General features: G+C 34.1%; 3 protein-coding genes across 5 annotated transcripts; 1 reads left to right on the top strand and 2 right to left on the bottom strand.

The window, feature by feature from the left end:
• The first annotated feature begins 1,182 nt into the window (after window positions 1–1,182).
• LOC128557121 (heat shock 70 kDa protein 12A-like) lies at window positions 1,183–8,332 on the top strand. The gene is made up of 4 exons (XM_053543873.1): window positions 1,183–1,506; window positions 2,830–3,048; window positions 4,068–4,218; window positions 5,014–8,332. The coding sequence occupies exons 1-4, from the start codon at window positions 1,486–1,488 to the stop codon at window positions 6,081–6,083; spliced, it is 1,461 nt and encodes a 486-aa protein (XP_053399848.1). The 5' UTR covers window positions 1,183–1,485; the 3' UTR covers window positions 6,084–8,332.
• A 327-nt stretch (window positions 8,333–8,659) lies between these two features.
• LOC128546192 (uncharacterized) lies at window positions 8,660–13,603 on the bottom strand. Of its 3 annotated transcripts, none has more exons than XM_053543878.1 (2): window positions 13,208–13,603; window positions 8,660–9,855 (listed from the first exon to the last, which is right to left on the bottom strand). In XM_053543878.1, exon 2 carries the CDS (start codon window positions 9,838–9,840, stop codon window positions 9,310–9,312), a length of 531 nt encoding a protein of 176 aa, XP_053399853.1. In that variant the 5' UTR covers window positions 9,841–9,855; window positions 13,208–13,603; the 3' UTR covers window positions 8,660–9,309. The 3 variants fall into 3 exon arrangements, with proteins under 3 accessions (XP_053399853.1, XP_053399854.1, XP_053399852.1); XM_053543879.1 differs by lacking the exon at window positions 13,208–13,603 and adding an exon at window positions 11,915–11,975; XM_053543877.1 differs by lacking the exon at window positions 13,208–13,603 and adding an exon at window positions 11,837–11,966.
• A 4,404-nt stretch (window positions 13,604–18,007) lies between these two features.
• LOC128557363 (uncharacterized) lies at window positions 18,008–19,186 on the bottom strand. The gene is made up of 2 exons (XM_053544677.1): window positions 18,834–19,186; window positions 18,008–18,350 (listed from the first exon to the last, which is right to left on the bottom strand). Exons 1-2 carry the CDS (start codon window positions 19,184–19,186, stop codon window positions 18,008–18,010), a joined length of 696 nt encoding a protein of 231 aa, XP_053400652.1.
• Window positions 19,187–26,077: the final 6,891 nt, after the last annotated feature.

Genomic DNA, 26,077 nt, shown 5'->3' with positions numbered 1-26,077 from the left:
CACATGTTTACCGGGCTAATAGGTAAAAACAAATAAAATAAAACTGTGAAAATTAATTTCAAATGTCATAAAACACGGAATTGCTTGTCAACGTTTAGTTTGAGGAGAGAAGCTCACATACCCTGGTGATGTAGTATTACCATCTTGCCTCTTTCTTAAATTAGACATGGAGTGGCATGATTTGTAATAATCCAGAGATGCAACCATTGTGTTACTTCATAATGAAGTTCATTGAAATTAGGTTTATAAGAGGCGAAACTTTGAAGATAAATAGTATTCTATAGGGGGGACTGTGACTAAAACAGACCTGTGATATATTACAGACTCCGGTATATACCAGATTAAAACGATTGGAATGACGAGTATCTTTTATGTATATATTTTGTACATATGGTAATCCTAATCCTAGCCTTTAGTCAGTTTGTTTATTACACACTAAATGCTATCAGACATGCAATTATTTGCGTATTTTGCCGCGCGATCCGATAAAATTGATTTTGTAACATACCCAGCTTTACTTTTATTACATCCAATACTGAAGAGCAAAACACGTATTTACGAACATTACACATAGAAATATCGTAATTAAAAACTTATAAGGAACAATAGCAATTAACTTATTGTTATTTCCCATGATTACATATTGCTGTTTTTGATCAATGCTCTTCTTGTTTCGTGTGTAACTAATGCAGATATATTATTAGAAATATAAATAAGATACAAATATAATACAAGTCTCATGAATTAGAAAGAATTAAGATCAATTACTAGACTTGTATTCTATTCTAGGAACAACACCAAATATGTCTTATTAAAGGGACCAGAGAGGTGAATGCGAAAGAAATCTATGTTCTTCTTTATTATATGCACTTAGACCGTTTTCGCATTATTGTTTACAGAAGACACCTATCAAGAGAATTTACAGATATCTATTCCATCAACACCATACATACATAGCCAGATATTATTTCTGGCAAGGGCGGACATCCGGCATTCCGTTGCCTAATGGCAAATTGTGATTTTCATATAAAGGCTACATTAACACTTTCCATATTACTAACAAATTAGAATATTTATGAAAAATATACATAGAATTTAAGTGTATCGGAATCAAGTTTAAGTGCATATGAAATTATATATATATATATGACTAAAACACACGTGTTCTCGCTTTGTAGCAATGCTGAAAAGATGTCAGTTAAAGAATGTAATTCGGGTGACTACTTACTTGTTTGTGCTATCGACTTTGGAACGACATTTTCCGGATATGCGTTTTCCATGAAACATGACTACATAAAAGATCCCCTCAATATAGCGACAAATAACTGGATTGGTCAGTCACTCATTTCACAAAAAGCACCATCGACTGTACTATGTCATCCAAACGGCGATTTCCACTCTTTTGGTTATTAAGCTGAGGAAAAATTCAGCGATCTGGCAAATGATGACAAGCATCATGGTTGGTTTTTCTTTAGACAGTTCAAGATGATCTTGCATTCACAAAAGGTAAGTAACCATTTTAGTAACAGGTGCCAATACCAGACCAGAAAAACAAAACGGCAGATTTTTTCCAGGGGGAGGGTTATGCAGGAACTTAAGTACAAACACAGATTAACAAGTCAACATAACATTTTGTCATACGTATAAAATAACGTCGGGTATGTCACCTGGCCAAGATCTAGAAACATCAAGAAATGTGGCTTTTGTTCAGATGGAGGTTCGTGGAGGTTCGTGGTTCTCCACGACAAATTTTGAAATTATTCAAGACAAAATGGCACATTTTAAAGCAATTTGAAACAAAATGTTGAGCAAATCGGGTTAAAATTTTGAAATTAAACAATTCTTATAGATAAAAATGTTGCATTTTAAAGTCATTTTAGACAAAATAATCTGAGCAAATCAGGTTGAAAAGTACAAACGGCTAGTCCGAATAATTGGAATACAGGTAAGAGTGGTGGTTCGAGAATTCTCCCGGAGAAAATTGTACAAGACAAAATGTTGTATTTGAAATTCATCTCAGACAAATCTTCTGAGCAAACCAGGTCTAAAAGTACCTACTAATAGTCTTGATAAGTCGATAAAGAATGGGATGGGGTTCGAGGGTCCTCTCGGATAAAGTTTGAAATTCAACAAGTCTGGATAAATACAGGAGTAAAGGAACATATAAAGTGATTTTAGACACATTAGTTTAGTAAAACTGATGCAATTTATGTGTAAATATGAGTATATGTGTTTAGGGGGATAACCAAATTAGTAACTATTCATATGAGTTACCGTTAACTCTGTCACCATACAATCTTAGTGGGAAAAATCAGGTTATAAAAACATGTAATATGTAATGATCTTTTCATGCGACACTTTAACAATCAGGTTAAAATACAAACACATTCTAAAATAGACAAAGAAACATACACATTTTATTACAAAAACAAGGCAGTCTGAAAGACAGCTATATCCCCGCCAGTGTTATGGATAGTGAAAGGGTTGATGGTATTTGGTGGTATTTGACGTTGTTAAGTATATTTTATAGTCCATGTATGACGGCATCAATGAAATTGAAAATCCTTCAAGTGGATTAGGAGATACAGAGCGGGCACAAAATGGAAGGCACATATTTAATAAAGCCTGGGGTTATAATTAAATTATTAAAAAATTATAATTCAAAATAAACATATTTCTGCTCCGATTTTCAAATGTTTACTTATTTTGCTATCGGCAACTCAAATTTTAAATCGAAACTGATTTTGTTATGGGTACGTTTATGATATTGCTATTCTTGTTGAGTTCCACAGAAGCATTCATTGAGACTTCGTCATATTTTAACCACAGGAACTTAAACGAGCGACATTGCTGTACGACCATGAGGGCAAGAGTATGCCAGCATTGAACGTGTTTGCTATGTGTTTACGGTACATCCGAAAACATTTGTTAGACGCCATTGACAAACAAGGGATGACTTTCAAAGACATTGAAGTAGGATGGGTGATCACAGTTCCAGCCATTTGGTCTGATCCTGCTAAACAGTTTATGAGGGAAGCAGCGGTGCAGGTAATCTTGCCAGAAAATCTGACAATTTCTAACAATTTATAAATTCATGTTTTTCACGATTTATGTTTATAAACATGTATACAGTACAACCTCTCTCCAGAGCAGCCCTCTCTTAAGCAAAAACCTCTCTATAACAGTAGCATCAAAACTTTCCTTAGCTGAAATATACTATCAAATTTACCTCTTCAGAACAACAACCTCTACATAAGAATCAATATTTGAATCTCCCAAAGGATGTTGCTCTACAGAGGTTGCACTGTATGTATTACTGTACCTGTTTTGTTTGTTTGAATGTCATGGGCAGCTTTTGAGCTATTCCTCTGATCACGCACTGCTACCTAGACAAATTCACCTTACTATCACAACAGCAGTGTCTAAGTAATGTGCGGCGGCTGTAAAATGTATTCTCGAACCTTGACTCAGTATTGTTAAAATTTATTTTCTTATACTTGGAGACCACGGAGAACATTCAATTTACTGTCACAGAATTCCGCTTGAACCGGTGCTAGGGGGTGTGATGGGTGTTGCACATTTCAATACCTCTCATGAACAGACTCAATCAAACAGCGTCTGTTATTGCCTGCTTTGTTGCGTTCTAAGCACCAAAAGTATTTTTTCACATTTTTTATTTCATCCTAACAAGAGACTGGCCACCGGCCTAGGAAACAATTTCGAGGCTGAGGAGGGGAACCTTATTCACAGTTGAAAATCTTTATTATCCTATGTTTATTTATTATGAAGTGGTACATTTTCGCTTGTTAACTTTGAATCGTTAGCCCTTACACTGTCAAAACCCCACAATGGTGTTTACGGTCTTTCATATGAGGAAGCTATAAACATAATTTTACCGCTTTTTAAATCTAGCACACATAGCATTCGAAAAATGTGTCCTGCTCACGGTTCTAGATATAAACCCAAGAGAGAATCAGTGATTTTAAAAACTTCAAAAGTTTGAGCGTAGTCAGGTTTCGTTTTCTGCATGTTTAACTTTTTTCAAACGATAAATATTTTATTGTCAGGGTGGAATACCAAACGCGCACCTTGTACTTGCACTCGAACCAGAAGCTGCGTCTATTTATTGCAAAAGACTGCCTACAGACAGATTAGCTGCGGGATCAACATTACCAGGATTTAAACCAGGAATTACTTACATGGTTCTTGACATTGGAGGTATGAGTACTTTGGTCAAGTTACAAATTAAGTATACTTTGATTTGCTTCTCTTTCCCTGATTTTCTTTATCTAAAGAGATATAATTTAATAACATTTTCTAAAAATATGTTTGCCTTTGTTAAATTTCCCTGACAATATCAGCCAATTTACATAATTATTATTTAAGTGAGAAATAACTACACTTAGTCTAAATAAAATATTAACTCTATTCCGGCCGACCTTATTTTCCTTGACATTCAAAAGGGCAAATTCTTCCAGCCAGCCAATCCGATTGCTGCTGTGACGTTTGTAGTAAAGTTTTATTAAAAGATCAAAGAGTCACACTATTAATATACAACTACTCATGTTTAAATTTGTAACATAATTACGAAAAGGACATCAAATGAAGATATCGGGCATTAGTTCCCTGCATGTGCTTTAACTGGGGATGTGAACATCTGAAATTTAAGGGTTTTATCGTGCTGTATCCGTAAAAATAGAAAAAGTGGGAACTGCACATGTCGCCAAGTCTCAATAACAAACATTTATTTTTAAGGTATTGTATAAATGGAAAACAGTTGCAATAGTATATAGTTGTAGTAAGAAACACTCTTGAAAACATTCACCGCCTTCTTTGAAAGTCGGAAATCTCAACTTGTTAGCTGAAAGCTTTCAAAAACATTTAGGAAATTTTTCATGAGGAGTGAGTAACAATATCCTCATATATAAATACATGTTATCAATTGTGAAGTCAAAAATGATGTGTAGACATAAATATCAAATTACCATATAATTCCGAAATTATGCATTACAGGAGGTACAGCTGATGTCACAGTGCATAAAATTCTTTCTGATGGTTCTTTAACGGAGCTACACAAAGCCAGTGGAGGAGCATGGGGAGGAACAAAAGTCGATCAGGCATTTCGAAGATTTCTGGAAAAGTTGTTTGGTTCTAAAGTTATGAAAAGGTTTGCAGAAGAATGCCATATTGATGATTTTGACCTTTCCATGGAGTTTGAAGTGAAGAAGAGAAAAATTAGTTTTGAAAGCATAACCCAGATTACCATGCGGATTCCTGCCAACCTAATGGTTTTGTATAAAGAAATAGAGAAGAGAACTATCGATGATGTCCTGAAAAAGAATGGATTCGAAGATAAAGTGGCAATAAAGGGAGACAAGATGAGAATAGATGTAAAAATCTTCAGAGAGTTTTTCACAGAGTCCATCGAAAGCATCATAGCACACGTAGGAGATATTCTTCAAAGCCCTCGGTCCAGCGACGCTTCGACTATTCTAATGGTGGGTGGATTTTCAGAATCGCCTCTTGTACAAGAAACGATACGGCGAGCTTTCCCAGAAAAGACACTAGTTATCCCTCATGACGCAGGAACGGCAGTGCTGAAAGGCGCTGTCATGTACGGCCATCAGCCTAAGATAGTGGCAGCAAGAGTCAGCAAGTTTACATATGGAATAAATTTTCACAATGCCTTTGACCCGAAATTACATTTGAAAGGCAAGCGTGTTGTTATCGATGGTAACGTCCTATGCAAAGACATATTTCTGAAGTTTGTTAGAGTAGGCGATACACTGAACCTTGGTGAGAAGAGGACAAATAACTTCATTGACACATTTCAAAGTCCAGACAGGAAGCGAATGATAGAGTATTGCAACATATTCGCATCGACTAACCCAGAGCCCACTTATATCGACGATGACAATTGCTGGAAGCTGGGTCATGTCGCAATGCTTCCGCCAAAGAATGGATGGCCTGATACAATAGAAGGTAGAGTTGAAATGAAATTTGGAATGACCGAGTTCGAGGTTACAGTCTTCGATGAAATTTCTGGACTAGAATTCAATGCAAATTTTGATATGTTACAATAAATACAAATAAATCCTACAATAATGTTTCAGAGACAATAAATGAAGTGGCTGACATTTTATCATATATTTGTTGATCACTTTAATCACAAAATGTTTTTATGACATCATTTGCTAGAATTTTATGATTTACCCAAACCATTGATTTTCTTAAACATTGAGCTGGATTTAAACAATTTAACATTTTGATTTCATTACTCTGTATACTTGGTTTGAATATTAATTAATGATTGTAAAATCAATTTTTTGAATGATAGAAGTTTTGGTTTAATTAACATTTATCTTTGGTTAATTGATTTTGTTTAAGGTAGTTGATCTGTAATGGAACTCGGCAAATTCCGTGTGATTATGTATTCTCGTTAGGAAATTTGGCATTATTTGAACGTACATGTAGCTCAACACGTACACAGCTTTCCATAAAAACCCGAAGTTTGCCGATTTCATAAAATGAAAATACGTATTTTGCCGATTATCGTTACGGGTTAACTACATTAAACGGAATACAGTTATTACCATTAAGTATGTAAGTGCGAATTTCAAGTGTGCAACATATTAATATTACCACACAATAGATAAGTTTTAAGTTTAAACCTTGTCAATATTGCCACTAAATGGACAAGGGCAAGTTTTAAGTGCGTAACATTTCAATCTTACCACTCAACAGATAAGTGCCAGTTTTAAGTTTATACGCTTGTCATATTACCACTCATTACATAAGTGCAAGTTTTAAGTTTATACGATTGTCAATATTATCATCACTTATTATGTATATGCTAGTTTTAAGTTTATATGCTTATCAACATAAACGCACATCATATATAAGCAAGTTTTAAATTCATAAGTTTGTAAATAATGCATTCACGGTTCTTCCTGTAAGAATAGTTTTTACAGTTGACCTGAGATTTTCCAAGAATTTAGTGATATGATAAGATGTCAAAAGAATAAGTATGTTTGCTGGTCACGGTTTCGAGAACAGTGCAGCCTCTGTCGAGCAAACACCAATGGAAAAATGAACACGTGATTCCTGCGCATAGGTTTTTGCTCAACACAGATACATTTACTTGACTGTCAGAACCTCAAACTAAAGCAACGATGACATAACATGTGTGCTGTACCACGTGGGCAGAGATGTTGTCAATATTGTAAATGTTTAGGTACAGAGGATTAATGTTACTTAATATGTTTGTGTGTGTGTGTCCAAGCTTCCAAGCTTTCAAGATGTACGTAAATTATTCCTTAAAATTATGCATGTAACAGATATTAGGCTTTATGTATAAATGTATCAAATTATTCAAGAAAGTATATCATTTGAGACATGTGAAGGTATAATAGGAGTGAAGGTGTGGGCAGAATGAGAAATTACTTTATTCATATTTATTTTATGCTCTTCAGTGAAATACTGAAATCTATCAGTGAAATAAAATTGGTATTTTCACTGTTTCAAACAGTGAAAATATCACTTTTATTTTTCACTGGTACGGAACTACACTTGAATGCGTAAGAATATGAATTATAAATAATAGAAAATTCCATGCATAATATACTTCAGTAAAGATATAGATGTATAGAAATACTAGCAGGATTATAAATATATACGTTCTATCATAATTAAATGTAAAAGAAATCAGGAAACGTAATAGAACTATTTACAGTTTTTCTACAAAGATATCATGACGTCACGACATTATGACGTCATGGTGCAATGCGCGTGACGTTGCGCGGACAAACTGGATAGTATTTGGTTAAAACTACTAAAAAGCACATAAAATAAACAGAAAATTTGTTTGTTTCAGTGTAAGATCAAAATATATTTCACTCGTGAACACTATAATTTACATTTTCACTCGTGGCTGTGCCACTCGGGAAAATATTGCATTATAGTGTTCACTTGGTGAAATATATTTCGATCTTACTCTGAAACAAACAAATATCCTCTATATCCTAATATTTAACAAATAATATCTATACGAAGGTCCATTGGAAGCCTAAAATGTAACCAAGCAAAATAATAATAAGACTCAGTTCAACCGAGTCTATCTCTCAGTTGATCCAGAAAAACAACTTTGAAGCAATAATTGGCTATCTGTGTCCATGCACTTCTCACAATATATAAGAAAAATACTAAACAACTAAATATAAATGTAATGAGTTGTAGAATCACCGGAAAGCACATAAATCTTGGGGAAAAGATCACTCCGACATCCAACAAGAAAACACGTAGTGTAAGAAAAACCTCCCACAATGACTACGGATGACACCGGCAAAGATAAATACATAGTAACCATTACATAGTTTGCAGTGAATAATTGAAAAGTGAAAATGAAATATAGCTTGTATTGTGAAAGCTATTTTGTTCTTACTCTTTAGGCATTTTCATAAACAATTAGTAGATAAGCACGTCAATAAATCGAATACGACTATTGGTATGAAACTTACACTGAAATAAGCGGTATGCAAATAATTTTATTTTCATTTTGATGGACATCTGTTTATTCGAAGTTTGAATCGTTGGGAACTTCCTAAATGGAAAACGCTTGACAGCATGTTTCATGCCATCTTGTATATCTATATAAAGCAAATGATTTAACCATGTTTTATTGCCTATATATATATATGTAAATAGATCAATTGTATCAGAAATTACAATAAAAAAAAAGCAAATTGGCTGGGCAAAAAAAGTTCTTGCCACTTTACACTAGGCCAGCAATGATAGAACTTGGAACTGTTAATGTATGTAAAATATATTATGTATATCATAATAACATGAGATATTACATATGTATCTGAATTTCATTGTCGAAAATCTTAGGTACTGTCTAAAAATTAAGTATAATGTTCATCCTGATACACTGTAAATAACTCAGCTTTAAATTATTATTATTATCCATAATTACAGATCTATTTTTATACTTATTGGTCGTTCTTGTATATATATTCTTTTAATAAGCGCTCTTGGAAGGACAAAACAATCCAAAATCAAGTTATAATGACCAGCATTTAACAATGACTAACAAGTGGAGCAGATCTATTTCACAGTCTATTAAATAAATAAAAAAAAGAATGAATATTCAACAGGAAAAGCAACGTTCCAAAAATCGCAGCTTCATCAAACTGCAATTCAAAGCACTAGAACGTGCACACACGAGCGCGCGCACACACAGTCTAAAGCTAACACACAAGGACAAAACGACCAAACAAAAGGCCACAATGGCGCACCGCCTTTGAACTGTCAGTCAAGGGTTATCCCAGCGGTTCCCTCAGACAAGCTTTCAATGTCGTCCATTGTATAATCGCTCTCGTCAAACCCTTCAGATACAGATTCACTATCAGACATTGCCTCCACATCTAAAACTTTGACGTATTTAGCTGGAACAAAACCTTTCACTAAGACTTCTTCATATTTTCTAGCGTAGTTCAACACTTTTCCGCTTAAATATTTCTTCCGAACTGTATCATCTGAAAGATCAATAACTTCAACGTTCTTGTTTTCTTCTAACAGTTTTTCTTTATCAATCTGTACCACCGTGAACTTTTTCTCCGTTTTAGACTTATTTGATTTTTTGTAACGCTTTATTGCAAGCCAATAAAAAGCTTCGATTGCCTGCTTTGATGCTGTTGTAGAGATAAAGGGTGACTTCTTCAAACCGTTCACATGGGAAGATACTTTTGCATCAGTTGCTTCGGGATTCCGGGCAGTTAGGCCTTTACTCGGGTCTTCGTCGTCTCTGAGAACACGGTACAAACGTTTTCCTGCAGGCATGTTAAAGTAGTTGCCCTGGAATAAGATAAAAGGAGAGAATGATATACAGCGAATTATGATATAACTGCCTTTCAATTAAGCAAACATGAAGTGTGATGACAAAATTGCTATTCTGAATATAGTTTACATTCATAATGATTGTAGTTAAAAAGAGTCGTCGCGATAACATGAACCAGCGACGATCTATGTTATCCTCTAAAATCTAAGTATTTGAACCATCTTAGATCGACCATCAGTTTTGTATTTGATTTTAAACAATTTCAAGCTTGTTTTCACTGATTATCAACTCGAACGTTTTGGTCGAACAGCAACACTGTGAAAAAGTATGACGTACCGTTTGGGTCAAAAGTCTGAAATCGCTCGAGCGATACCATAATACACGGTTAGCGTGTAAATTTACACGCTTACCGTGTAAATTTACACGCTTACCGTGTATTTCAATCGGTAGATCTATAAAAGTACACGCTCACCGTGTATTTTTACGCGTTTATCGGGTAAAATATACGCTTAGCGTACAAATTTATACGCTTAGCGCGTATCGCTCGCTTGAGTTACACTTTTAAATAAATTAGCCAATCAAAATACAGGTTACAAAGGAAGATATTTATAAAGTTTATGATTGAATTATTACTTTTAAGGAAACATACATAATATTTTCATTATATTACGAATTGTTTTGCCACTGTAATGATGATTTCAGTCAAGTAATTTATTCTACAGTATATATGCTTTGATTAAAGACATGTATATTTTTATTATATCTTACCTGAAAAGCCTGCTTTATTCTTATTTTCGTCAGAAAAGAACAAGCATTTCCAGTCTAATTCCACACATCATACACATATAAAACTTGTACTTTGCATTTTAAAATGCCATTTGTTATCATATATCTATTTTTTCTACAACCTCAAATAATATATATATAAATAATAATAGTATTTATTTTTCTCCGACTTGAATGACATGTACATAATTGGGGAGGGGTGGGGGGAATCGAGCGGCTCAATGTCACTGAAGTTGCTGTTTTAAGTGATCTACCGGAAATCATTACGTAACTGTTATGCAAAATGACATGATAAAACATATGTCACCTAGGTTATCAAGATCCTTTCGAGGTTCCCTAATTAGAGCGGATCATAAAATTTACTGAAGCATATAAGATGGCTTTGATATGATACAATTTAATGCCTTCGGTCATCAATGCCACTATATATGAACGAACACGGATTAATATATCACGTGGCGGAGCTGTCTTGTGAAACGAAAATAAAAATTTCACAGGATATCTAGTATTCTAAAATCTGTAAGAATATATTTGGAAATTTAATGGACATTTATTTTTAAAACGATGAAAGTGTAATAACAAAAAATGTAAATTCGTTAGAAATGAATCAAGGACTTTAACTACTTACTATTGGGAAATACCTAATATCTGGAACAACTGAGACGTATATTAGACCTTCCTGCTAATATAAATCTATAATATTTCATTTTTTATATTTACATGCTGGATCATTTTCATATCGAAAATGTATCGTGCGCAAAGTCATTATCCGTAATTTAATAGAATAATTATGATAAAGCTGAATACCGCAAAATATACAAAATATAGAACAAGATTTCAAGTTTAGAACACCCTTCCCTGCTGCTACCCCCCCCCCCCCCCCCCCCCCCGACACACACACACTCTCTCTCTCTCTCTCTCTCTTAAATCTGACCGCTGCCATTTGATATTTTCAAATAAAAACTTTCAATTCGAAGAATCAATAGAAATGATAAATAACAATTTTAAGATGACTACTATTTTTGAATACGGAATGAATAGATCCCCACTTTAGTATAAGTGGATACAAAATGAAAGGCTGGACTAATTGCATATTTCATTTTCAACTTCCACTTTTAATTATATTACAAGTATCATGCAAGCTTATTGCGGCAGGTTGTAAGTTCTGCGAGGTCGAGCAAGGAAATAAAATGAAAATAGAAAGGTTATCACTCAATTTGCTTTCCGCAATATATCCTTATCAATTCTGAAACATTATCAAAGTTCAATTGTAAGGTTAAGTACTCCAACCGTAAAAGCGAAAGAAGAAGTTAAATTTGATCAGTTTATTTTTGTATATGCTATTCTTGATCAAGTATGACTGAATAACCTAGTTTCATAAAACTAGCTTAAGTATCAGATATAAACTAGGTATTCTTCCCTGCGTAAATACAATAAATATCTTTACTCGTCTTAATGTCCCATTATGTCTCCAAAATGATTTACGTGTAGGTATTAAAGGCGAATCTTATATACGCCCAATTTACAACACGGTCTAACGATAGGGTTAAATTTCCTCACCGCTGCAATTATATAATTGCCATTTTTGATACAAAAACAACTATATTTTGTGATTGCAATATAACATAATACTTGTATCTACCTAGATATTCAGTAATTTATTTTCTAGTAAAAATCATGTGATACTGTGTATAGTCTGATACACGAAAATATCGAATCCTAGAATAAATACGTGCAGTACATGGGTTAGATAATTTATATTCATTACAAGAAAAACTGAACTGTTCCGTATCAATATGATAAGCTCTGTAATGAGAATTATGACAACCTTTACATGACCCAAAGGAAATAAACCTTTATTTAAACACTGCTGCTATTGACACACTTTTGTCACTAAATCTCTCTATCCAGTTGCCAGTGATTAAAATTCGTGAAGACTTATTTTCTTATATTTTGTGGTTCATTACTCCAAAACATCAATTTCAATCTTTAAAAGAAACCCACGAATGCATGGCCGTTTTGACCAATACGACGAAATATATTATTTCTTTGTATATTGCTTAGTATTAAACAACCTGGAACTGTAATAAAATTAATATTGTATAATAGCGTAACAGCGCAAGATTTCAAAACACTTCCGCATGCGGTTCAAGTTTGTTGCAAAAAGGCATTTCACAAAACATCGCTTATGTCGCCGGTCTAATTAATAAGGCATGATGTATTAACCCGCCTGCTTATCTCTATAGGGAAAACGGAATGCGGGGTTATTTTGATTATTGAAATTTTGACAGTTCAAATTTGAAATCTAACATTTGACATTGGTCATGTGATAATGCAGAGCAGTCAGCAAGAAAATTAGCCTGGATGGCTATTTTTATGAGCACTGAAAACAATTTATAACCAAATGTCAAGTCTATAAAATACCACATTTTTTACCTGATGGCTTCACCACGATCCCGGGGCAATAAAAATGTCAGTACAGATACAACTTAGTTATTTTCACTGGTAATGAACAAATGTAGGGACGGGAGCCAATCTACAGGTAAATGTTAACACAGAGGTCATGTCACTTGTATTACTCACCTGCTCTTTATCTTACTGCCTACTTTATCTTTACTGAATATTCTTGCAGCTTCAGCAATACTCCAGATAGTTTGTGGCGTTTTTAACTTTTTAAATCAATATATGAATCTGATAGTCTGTCATAAGATTAACTCATAAAAATATGTATGCCACTATTGTTTTCCATCTCTTATTAAATCCAAAATTTTGATCAAGTTTATTCAAGTAATATGTCACATATCCTCAATATTAAACAGTTCACTAAAATCCAGCAAATGTTTCTTTGCATTAACTAAAAAATCGTAATGATTTAATAATGCTTGCTTAGAATTCAGTTGTACAACTGTGAGTTATAGCGTATCAAATATATACTCGACGTATGCTATGGATCTCCAAGTAAATATTCCCCCGACCTAGATTATGTACATGACTGTGCAACAGATCAACATCGGGGTCAACATAGACTAGCCACTAGACTGATAATGAAGACTATCGTAAACTTGCAAGTTTTTGTGATTTTACTTTTATCTTACCTTCATGTTAAAAAAGACATAATCCAAGGATATAATAAATTTTGCTTTATTAGGTCAGTGATAAATGAATTTTTGCCGGACTCTTTTTCACTTTTTCTTTTCAAAACGACGCCATCTTGTTTTTGAGACCAGCTACTAAAGACACATTTTTTTATTGATTAAGCCGCAAATTTTATAACTGAGCTTTAAAATTTATTAGTTACCTGAGACCGGCAATGTATATTTACAATTACCACAAGAAGATTTTATAACAAGTGACGTTATGATTAAACCCAGATCTAACAGTGTTCGACTTATATCTGAACTTTAGATAAAACTTCACTTGGTTGTAAATTCGAATTATTTCATAATGTTAATAGTACACAGAAGTTTGGTACAAAATGTAAGATTATCTTTCATTTTATAATGTTAGGAATTTTAAAAACCTTTTTCAAATCAAAGTGTAAATTTGCCACACATATTAGTGGCGTATTAATTCAACTGTAGCTGAAGACATACACCTACCTAGTTGGTGGGTTGTTTTGATTAATCAGAAGGTAGTATAAATAGAACATTAGATTACTGTCTTTATAAATTCAAATTTATAAGGTTCCTTTATCATAATGGAAACGAAAAAAGTAAATATATTTCTCGACTAAAGCATCGACTATTATATTTTCTTCAACTTACCTAATAAATATATAAGACAGTAACCTAATATTTTCTATTCATTTTAAAAATCTTACATTTCCCTAATTACTTAATCATGTATATAATTATAATGGCATTTTTTATGCTTTAGGTAATATCATAGGACTTTTTAGCAAGGTTATGACAGTGCAATAAAAAACTTATTAATGAATGAATAAGTGCACTTGGAAAAGTTGTTAATCTGTTACAAACTGCTTAGATGGAAAGCGGAATAAGATTGGTGAATTCCAAGGTAATATCGCTATATAGTAAGTGCCTGAATACTTAAGTTGTTTTTTTGTAGGGGGCCTCCGTGGCCGAGTGATCACTGACTCCAAATCACTTGCCCCTCATCGATGTGGGTTCGAGCCTCACCCGGGGCGTTGAATTCTTTATGTTCTTCATGTGAGGAAGCCATCCAGCTGGCTTACGTAAGGTCGGTAGTTCTACCCGGGTGCCCACTCTTGGTGAAATAATGCACAGAGTGGCACCTGGGTCTTCCTCAAATCTGGAAAGTCACCATATTACCTATAATTTAGTCAGTGCTACGTTAAACCCGATAAAATGAATAAAAATATGTTCTTATGTAACATTTGTTGTAATGTCATTTGTAAAAGAATATGTATACATGTTAAAGTATTACAATAGAACAGGGAATTTTCTCTTAGATTTGAAACTCGCAGCAAAATACTAACTTAGCATTATTGTTGTCATAGGCATCCGAAAATAACGAACACTTAAATGCTTAAGTGGTGTCATTACATGTTTAAGTATTTATCTGCTGCAGTAGTTGAATTCAGTAAAGTTTTTGCTACAAATTGTTTGCTGATATACACGTACTAAGCAACCACGCAACTTCTGGCGTTAATGTGGCAATTTATTTAGGAGACATTTCACGTAATTTACGTCAATCACGTTAAAAAGGACCATCCTGTCAAAACGACGGTGTTTACGGAATATTTCCTGCATTGATCTATTAAGTCCATTACAGAAACACTGTTTTATACCTGTTTTATTTAGTGCACTAACACCTATTTATCGATTCAGTTTATCATCAGTGTTTAATGCAGCTTTTACTAAACCCGAAGACGGTTGACTGATTCTTCTATTTCCTCAATTCTTGAAGAACATAATATATGTACAAACAGATAATATATAACAGCAAATTTACATGTAAACAACTAAATATTATCGTTATCTTCAAATGCATGGTTAATATGTGAAAACAAACCCCATTGCGACCCTCTAATTATGTGCAACAAATTCACGCATCGAATCATAACGGATTGACCGGGTCAATGTCTTATTGCCGTATTTCCTCAACTGAAAGTGGTAACAGATTTAGTTTGTTGTTGGACTTAACAATTTATGTTAAATAATAACTAGCGTAAATACCTACTTGACATTTTTGGCAGTATAAAACAGACATTGCAACCAAAATTTTACATGATATCTCTCTCTCTCTCTCTCTCTCTCTCTCTCTCTCTCTCTCTCTCTCTCTCTCTCTCTGTGTGTGTGTGCCCTAGAAGGAACGTTTGCTATGCTTTAACTTGTAAAATAATAATACCAGGCCCAATAGTTTGTACTGCTTGTGCCGGTTTTATAAGCTATCAATTTTGTGAATGTGCCATTAAGCTAGGCGCCCTGCCGTAATTGGATACTAACCTTAAAGTGCTTTAGTCCGGGTCAGTTGGAAAGGCTTGTTAACTGTCAACATTAGATCGGTACTATTGGATGTACGCACGTATTGAGTGTACTATATACTAACTAAAGGTTAGGGTTAGGTTTAACATAGGTTTAATAGTGTACATTCAATGCGTGTGTACACTCAATGCGGGAGATCTGATGCCGTCCGCTTGTTAAAGCCAAAGCTGAATTCTGAGACTTAAACAGTGTTTAGTTTTATAGCGTGTCTCTGTTTGATTCATGTGTATGATATTATGTCTGTGATATCAATTTGTCTAATTATAACTCTGTATAGTGTGGCAGTGTACTTTGTATAAATTACTAAATGTTGTTTTAACTGTAAAATATTTATGTATTATATTGATGAGACATAAATCTACGTGTTGTTCCGAATGTTTGAAAAAAAAATCAAATTTACTTAAAGTAAAGGGTGTCAATGAAATCAATTACCATTTCGTGTGTACGCATTTTCTGACAGATAGTCAGACAATCATTTTGCACACTTTTAATAAAAGTTTTATTCATGTAGGATATATAATAAAATTAAACGTTCACCGCTTGAAAAAAAAAATACATTCGCGGCGAAAAGTGTGGTTTTACAGAATGTTCTCTAGATTCATGCTCCTTAACTCCCCTGATCTGACTTCTAAAGATTTACTTTATAATCTTCAACATCAGTTGGTTAAACTTCTATAGAACAAAAATAAGAAGTAAGTGAATAGGGACGTCATTTTGAGAATATTCGGCAAATGTTGAATAGTTTTAATATTTGAATGTTAGATAACTACATGTTATGTATCAAATAGAACTTCAAACTTCTTATACGTAGATTTGTAAATAGGTAATAAACGAGTACAGAGTGGAATCACATATTATTACTCGTACATACTCATTTTCATACCCGGTTTTGGAACCTGAAACGTCATTTTTTTCCATACTATTCTTGACGTCCGAATTTCATACTTGTATGTGACGTCATTTGCGATGTCATTTAAATGTGTATCCTCACCTTAAAAAAAAGTTTGTTAAAGGTAATATATTTTCAGCTTTACTCAGGCTTAACACAAATGTATATTACTTAAATATTAGAATAGAAACGTGTATAATAAATAGTTATTACCTTTGCATCGAGAAATATGCACTTGCTTCGCGGAATAATACTGAGCTCCTAATATCGGACGATATCCCCTATGAGAAACTTGTGCATATTTCTCGACATAAAGCGAACGGTCTTCAATTATTAGTTAGCGCTTACATACTTCAAAGAATTTGTTGGTTCCGTCCATACAATGTAAAGTTCTCTATATTGATACAATTTATAGTTCTATATATTGACGCTCATGACGTCATTTGTTATTTTCAATTTTACAAAGGCTAAAGAACAATTCTAACACTTTTAAGATTTTCTTTTATATAAACAAAGAAGCATTTTACCGTGTATTGTCTTGTCGATTATTAAAACACGTTGCGCAAAATGACCTTCTTTTGTCTAGTACCACGCCTAAAACAGATTCCAGATTAGTATTCCTTACTGGTGTAATTCGGAAGTGTTAGAATTGAAATTCGGCCTGAGTGATAATCACATCGCATATGAACGAAAGAACATGTTTTATTTCCCAGCAAAGCACGCAAGACTAAAATCTATTTTCAAAATTTACAACATTTAGGTAGCGAAAGTAAGTGTTGATGCTTATGTGACGAAAGGCATAAGGAATAATACTGAGCGATTGTAGTATTTATGGATATTTCTCTACAACAATTCAAATAAGTTATAAACATATTGTCTTTAAAGGGAAGTTACAGTTATATAAATGCATAACTTGAAATTTCGGAAAATTCCACCATTTTATTTGTTTCGAGTCGCATTGTTATCTTCTACATTAACAAAATAGTACATTAACTTATGAATTAAAGTTCCAGAAAATATACACCATCAATGTTTTGTGTCTTCATACAGTTTACTTCCTGAAGACGCACTCCAACTTTTTACAGACGCCCTCTGGTTTGCTAACATGACACCTGTTGTTTTAACAATAAAACAAGTGTGAATGTTTTTTTCGGAGAATCTTCCCACAGTGTATAACTTATCATCAATATAAATACCGAATGAGATTCTTGTTTCACGCATAAGACACACTTGAGTTGTGAAAAGATATGTTCCATCTATTGGAGCTGTAAATACCCCTGTGGCGTTGTCATAGGCGTTTCCAATGTTTACAATGTTCTGGGTGAACACAAACACTTTATCCTCTTTTGGATCAAGTGAAGAAGGGAATCTGGTTTTAAACGCAATATTTGGCACTGAAACCGCTAATAAAAAGTAAGACAGACACTCTGATTTGGCTAGTCGTCAGTCAATAGTGTTAACAACAACAATGTCGAAGTTCATTGTTTAAAACTATAACTTTTCAAAATCTATATTTCTCTCTTCGACCGCAACACTATTTCTGCAACTAAAGTAACGAACTGTAGAGCCCGTGATTATATTCCGTGTGTACAAGGTTCAAATCTATAGCCTCTGGTTGAGTAGACCGGCACGATGCCGGCATATGAGACATGGGTTTGTAATAGTGAGGCTTACATAGAGTTTATTTTAATAAGAGATTATCATAAACGCAGTGATGCTGTTCCTTTATTGGATATTTGGAAATAATCTGTTTTATAACCATTTTATTGCATTTAAGATAAAATTGTATTCTTTTATAAAATGAGAGATTTAAGCTACTAAATATTAAATGCAATTTTACAAACTTTCTAACCGCATTATCTTTTCGTCATATTCCTCCGCTGCTTTTGCCTTTCCTGCTCTAAGATCATCGATTTCTTTCGTTATCTTTTCTTCATTCTCATTTAACACTTTTCTGGCTTTCATTTCCATCGCTTTGGATTCATCGGTCACCTTCTCCCAATTTTGTTTCAGTTGCTGTAACGATTCAAGAACAAGAATGTTGGTATTCTTAATTTCCTTTTCCATCTGTCCAACATTAAATTCCACTTTGACCATTTTCTCCAGCAGCTGTTCCTCATAGGCAAATTTGGAACAAACTGGTTCAGAAGTTGTCGGTGTTAAGAGTAAAATAGACAAGATAAAGCGTGAAAGAATCACTTCCATTTTATAGCTTTAATTACTTGTATATTTGTTAAATTTCTTAAAATTGTTAATAGTAAAATGTTCTTACAGAACGTTTTGTTTTTGGAAACCAGCGTTCACTTGTGGAGTACACTTTGCAGCGCACAAATGAGATGGAAATTTGTCCGAATTACTGTTTGTTTTACATTGTCTTTAACAGTATTTTACTCGGTGAAAAAAAAAAACAACAGTTTCATTAAAACAAACTTTGTTTAATTTATTAAAAAGTATTACCAGTTACAGTTTGTGTTTAATAATAATAAAAAACTTTCAAATATTACAAGACTGATTTCAAATCTACAGTACCATTTATAACGTTTCATGCATTTTTTTCTTTTTGGTTTTTGACCGCTTGCGATACAACTGTTATTAATCACGTCCAACCACCCCATGCCTTATAATAGTCATCGCCACGAGGGTATGGGAGAACACGACCGTTTAAACTTTAATGTCGAAGTTAACCATTTGTGATACAACTCATATTTATCACTCTTGGCACCTAATTCATGATGGTATCGACCGACACGAAGACATGAGAGAAGAGAATGCTTTTGCTGTGTATTATATTCACAAAAATAAAGTACAATAGTTTGAGTTGCATGGAAACAAATCACCATTCGTTCTTTTTGCAACATCTGGTGGTTAAAATCTCTTATCAAGCCACAGCAATTTACCGAAAAACCTGAAATTTTCAGAAGCATTCATCTGTCATTTTGTAGCATTTTGGAATTATCACAGCATTTCATATTATCCGGATAACAAGGGTGATAACAACATGACAACATTTTTCATGAAAACGTAGATCATACACCACCACTATAATTCTGGGTCTCATTTTTTAGCTAATTTTGCAGTTTATGTGTTTGAATGAAAATATTTTTCTTGCATCAAACATGACCCCCACTTTTCTTTTGATTTTTATTTAGCACTGACAATATTCTTCAAGAAAATGTAAGTTACAAACATTTAAAATGGGTCCTGATGTGTGCTGCGGTCATTGGAAATAGGTCAATTTTATATAGAATAAAGAAGAACAGCAATTTAGTGTGTTATAACCTATTCCCCCAACAAAATGTCATATGACGGGAAATATTACTGCAAATCAATCAAATGCGTGGCGTTATCAAAAGAAATCAGAGGTCATGGTTCGACCATGGGGTAAATAAGCGTAAATTCGAGGGTTCCGTAATAATACCACCGAAGACACGGCCTGTCATTAGATTTGGAAATTTTAAGTCTGAAAAATAAAGTACTGTAGTCTAGTCTATAATAGTAAAATTAAATTTGAGTTTGAAATAATTATTACTGTTTAAATTTTTACACTAACACCATCTTTCCATAAATAGCATTTCTTCCCAATCCGGACGGTTATCGCGCAGAAATTTCCCGATTTTAAAGGCCTAGGCCTCTTTCCAATTTGCTGGTGAAAAGCCCTGGGAAATAATGCAATTTTCAGCATAGAATCGTTATATGTGGGTTTAGTATTGAAATTCTTTCGACAAAACATTTGAATAATATTACAATTATACGTAGACATTACTTTTTTGCATATTCAGTTTCTAACAGTGAACTCACATTTTATGTGCTGATCTTAATCAGTTGATTTTGAAAGAGGACAATTCCATAACTAAAAGATCACCGTCAGTATATAAAAGACCTTATTTAGTTATGGTATCCAGAATTATATGCAAGGCAGACTCGGATCAAATTGCTTGTAAAGTTTGAATGTTATAAAAATGATTTTTGAGCCTCATTTTGAAGCTCACCTGATCACCCTTCGTCCGTCGTCCGTCTGTCCTTTCGTCCGTCAACAATTTCCTTGTGAACACGATAGAGACCACATTTTGTTTTTGACTTTAATCAAACTTGCACTCAACTTGTAAGGGCATAATATCTCGGTTCCTTTCGAAAACTGGCCAGATCCCATTATGGGTTCCAGAGTTATGGCCCCTTAAAGGCCGAAATTTGCTATGTTTGGCTTCTGAGCACGATAGACAACATTTTGCAATCAACTTTGATAAAACTTGCACACAACTTGTATTGGCATAATATCCCGGTTCCTTTCGAAAACAAAACTGGCCAGATCCCATCATGGGTTCCAGAGTTACGGTCCCTTAAAGGGCCAAAATTTGCTATTTTTTGCTTGTGAACATGATAGAGACAACATTTTGCAATCAACTTTAATCAAACTTGCATTGGCATGATATCTCGGTTCCTTTCGAAAACTGGCCAGATCTCATCATGGGTTCCTGAGTTATGGCCCCTTAAAGGTCCAAAATTTGCTATTTTGGCTTTTACAGTCATATAGAGACTTCATTTATGGTTTGATTTGATACAAACTTGCAAAGTATCTTCAACAACAATAAATCTTGGATTCAATGATGAATCTGTCAGATCCAATTATAGGTTCTGGAGTTATTTTGTATCTGATTACCTCCCCTGATTTTAATCAAAATGGATTTATATCAGTAAGTACTTATAGGACTCATTAGAAATTTCATTATTGTCATTAGTTGTACTTGGACAATCAGGGTAGATAACTATGGACTGATTTTATGTCAAATTACCTCCCTTTATTTCAAACAAAAGATGGATATATCTCCGTAACTTATGAAGATACTGATCTGAAATTTCATTTATGTCATCAGATGGACTTGGAAAATTAGTGAAGATACATATTGACAGAATTTATGACAAATTACCTCCCTTTATTTTTTATGTAAATGAATATACCTAGCAGCTTCTAATGAGATTGGTTTGAAACATTATTTATGTCATCCATGGTAAGAAATTTCTACTTTTACCTACTTTTCTAATATATTGTTGTAAAGGCTTGTACTCTGTATCTTTTGCATGCATATACTGATGCATGATTACCTCCCTTGATTTTATTAAAATTAGATTTATCTCAGTAAATATTTATAGGACTCATCTGTAATTCATTATTGTCATTAGTTAGACTGAGACAATCAGGGTAGACAACTTCAATAAAACTTTTTTAACCATTTTGTTTGATTCTGTAAATGATTTGTCATGCCTCTCTCTGTTATCCTTTTAGGTAACTTTAGAAAATGTTACATAATGGAGGTAAATTAATTCGCCCTCTATGAATGAAATGTCCGTATGAATGGAATCTTCTCGTCTTTGGTAATGTAAAACTCAATGACATAATACACACACTGTGTAATACAAGAGGTCACAGAGTAATCTTGGCGCCCACCAATGAGCCATATTTGATTGTTCTAAATTTCAAGACTCGGTAAGGTCAAAATCAATGTCAAATTTCATTTCAGTACACATCACTGTGCATGTGGTCCATGCATGTGGTCCAAATTTGAAAACTATAGCTTGAGAAATGTGAAAGTAGGGCACAAGATCAATTTCAAGGCCAAAATTTATTTCGGTATACAAAACTATACATGTGCTTCAGATTTGGAGGCAGCAGCTTAAGAAATGTGAAAGTAGGTACTAGATAAAAATCAATGTCAAATTTCAATTCATAACACAAAAGTATGCATGTGGTCCAAATTTGAAGCCTGTAGCTTGAGAATTGTGAAAGTAGGTCACTATGTCAAAATGAAGGTCAAATTTCATTTCGGAACACAAAACTATGCATGTGGTTCAAATTTGAAGCCTGTACTTTCAAAAATGTGAAAGTAGGTCACAAGGTCAATGTCAATGTCAAAGTTTATTTTTCAGTACACAAAACTATGCATGTGGTCCAAATTTGAAGGCTGTAGCCTGAGAAATGTGAAAGTAGGGCACTAGGTCAATGTCAATGTCACATTTTTTTCGGTACACGAAACTATGCAAGTGGTCCAAATTTGAAGGCTGTAGCTTGAGAAATGTGAAAATAGGTCACTAGGTCAAAATTAATGTCAAAGTTCATTTAGGAACACAATACTATGCATGTGGCCCAAATTTGAAGGCTGTAGCTTGAGAAATGTGAAAGTAGGTCACTAGGTCAAAATCAAGGTCAAATTTCATTTCGGAACACAAAACTATGCATGTGGACAAATTTGAAGCATGTACGTTCAAAAATATGAAAGTAGGTCACTAGGTCAATGTCAAGGTCAAAGTTTTTTTTGGTACACAAAACTATGCATGTGGTCCAAATTTGAAGGTTGTACCTTGAGAAATGTGAAAGTAGGCCACTAGGTCAAAATCAAGGCCAAATTTCATTTTGGAACAAAAAACTATGCATGTGGTCCAAATTTGAAGCCTATACTTTCAAAAATGTGAATGTAGGTCACTTGGCCAATGTCAAGGTCAAAGTTTTTTCCGGTACACAAAACTATGCATGTGGTCCAAATTTGAAGGCAGTAGCTACAGAAATGTGAAAGTAGGTCACTAGGTCAAAATCAAGGTCAACTCATGTCAATGTTAATCTTGCCACTCAAAACTATTCATGTGGTCCAAATTTGAATGCTGTAGGTTATTGACAAGAAGATTTTAAAAGCTTTTCCCGATATAAGTCTATATGAACCATGTGACCCCCGGGGCGGGGCCAGTTTTGACCCTAGGGGGATAATTTGAATAAACTTGGTAGAGAACCACGAGGTAATGCTACATAAAAAATATCAAAGCCCTAGGCTTTGTGGTTTGGACAAGAAGATTTTCAAAGTTTTTCTCTATATAAGTCTATGTAAACCATGTGACCCCCATGGCGGGGTCATATTTGACTCTAGGGGGATAATTTGAATAACCTTAGAAGAAGACTACTAGATGATGTCACATAAAAAATACCAAAGCCCTAGGTCCTGTGGTTTTGGAGAAGAGGTTTTAATAAGTTTTTCCCTATATAAGTCTATATAAACCATGTGACCCCCAGGGTTGGGCCATATTTGACCCTAGGGGGATAATTTGAACAGTCTTAGTAGAAGACCACTAGATGATGTCACGTGCAAAATATCAAAGCCCTAGGTCCTGTGGTTTTGGACAACAGGCTTTTCAAAAATTATCCCTATGTAAGTCTATATAAACCATGTGACCCCGGGGCGGGGCCATATTTGACCTCAGGGATATAATTTGAATTATCTTGGTAGAGGACCACTAGATGATGCTTCATACCCTGTGGTTTTGGACAAGAAGATTTTCAAAAAATTTCCCTATATAAATCTATGTAAATTATAAAAAACAAAGGGCCTTAACTCACTCAAAAATTGTTGAACCAGTCTTATTTTCAGGGGGACACAACTAGGGTACCAATACATCATTCTGACAAAGTTTGGTCAAAATCCCCCATTAGTTTCTGATGAGCTGCGATAACGAGAAATTGTTAACGGACGGACGGAAGGACGGACCACGGACGCAGAGTGATTTGAATAGCCCACCATCTGATGGTGGGCTAATAAAGAGATTTATCTGATAAACCGTGCGAAATGTTAAACGTATTTAAACAAAAAAATACAACACATGGAATTGAAATTGTATGGAAACACTTAGATAATGTTTATGTTGTTTAAATGGAAATTGAATTCCAGCGACCACTTCATTACAGGTTATGACCTCCGTCTTAAATAGCTGATTAAACAAGTGGTCATTCATAACAGATGTTGATATGAATTGTACTGCGCATTAGTAATCAAAATTAATGTTAAACAAAAGTATTTTGCTTGGTATGAATTTGCATTAAGTACAATAAATAATGAGCACATGATAATTATATGTATAATGTAAAAGTGAAGCATAAGTTTTGAAAATCAATTCTTCCAGATCAGTTATTATAGGCTCTACGGGACATAATCGCTGCGTTGAATTACCACGGTAACGGGAGAAGAAACAAATGACAACATTCTACAATTTGTATACCGAACATGTTATGTTTTGCTACCAAAATGATGTTTATATTTACAGTACAAGAGATCACAGAGTGATCTTGGAGTCCACCATTGAGCCATTTTTGAATGTTCCAAGTTTCAAGACTAGCTCAAGGTCAAGGTCAAAACCAAGGTCAAATTTCATTTTGGTACACGGCACTGTGTATGTGGTCCATGCATGTGGTCCAAATTTGAAAGCAGTAGCTTGAAAAAGTAGGTCACTAGTTCAATTTCAATGTCAAGTTTCAATTCAGAACACAAAACTATGTGGTCCAAATTTAACACCTGTACGTTCAAAAATGTGAAAGTAGGTCACTAGGTCAATGGTCAAAGTTGTTTTTGGTTCACAAACCTATGCATGTGGTCCAAATTTGAAGGCTGTAGCTACAGAAAAATAAAAAAAAATCTTTTTTATATTTGGCATGAATGTCATCCTCAGTCAGACGAAGCCACAGGTTCCTATCTCAATATTTGACTTTCATCTAAGAATTTTACAAAAACAGCTGAAATGCACCGCCCCATCAGTACTCCCAGTGCTTTGATTTAAAGTATAGATTGGACGCGGTGATGAAGCAATGTCTAGCCATAGTTTGCCACTATTTTGGGGGCGAGTACTCTTGTGGAATTTCTGCCCGTATTTTCAGTGGCATTACCTCAGCGCAAAAGTTAAATTTGCTTCTTTCCGTCTTAATCTTTCCTTTCTGTGAAATAACGGTGTAAAGTACTATGACATTTCGCAGAGTGTTCCGGTTAAAATAACATTGGCATGTTAAACACAAGCATATTTTACCGTTTCAGTTTCAGTATCTTTGATCCCGAGACAATTGCGTCGATTTTTTTAAACAATGAAAAAATGTCTATTTATATTCATAATTATATGTATTTGCTGATTTTGAATTTATTTGTAAATTTATATATTGAACAACAACCGTTTTGGAATCGCAGAGATCCACAATAAATTTGCGCTTATGAGACCACTCGTGGTACAGAAAGTGGTTTCACCAGCGGATTGGTACGGTGGCACAAAGGTGACATAGATGGTTTTTTTTATTTT

The sequence above is a fragment of the Mercenaria mercenaria genome, chromosome 5 (assembly GCF_021730395.1).
Source record: "Mercenaria mercenaria strain notata chromosome 5, MADL_Memer_1, whole genome shotgun sequence".
In the NCBI taxonomy this organism is placed as follows: domain Eukaryota; kingdom Metazoa; phylum Mollusca; class Bivalvia; order Venerida; family Veneridae; genus Mercenaria; species Mercenaria mercenaria.
Note: the sequence above shows the minus strand (reverse complement) of the source record. Positions and strands in the feature narration are given on the sequence as shown.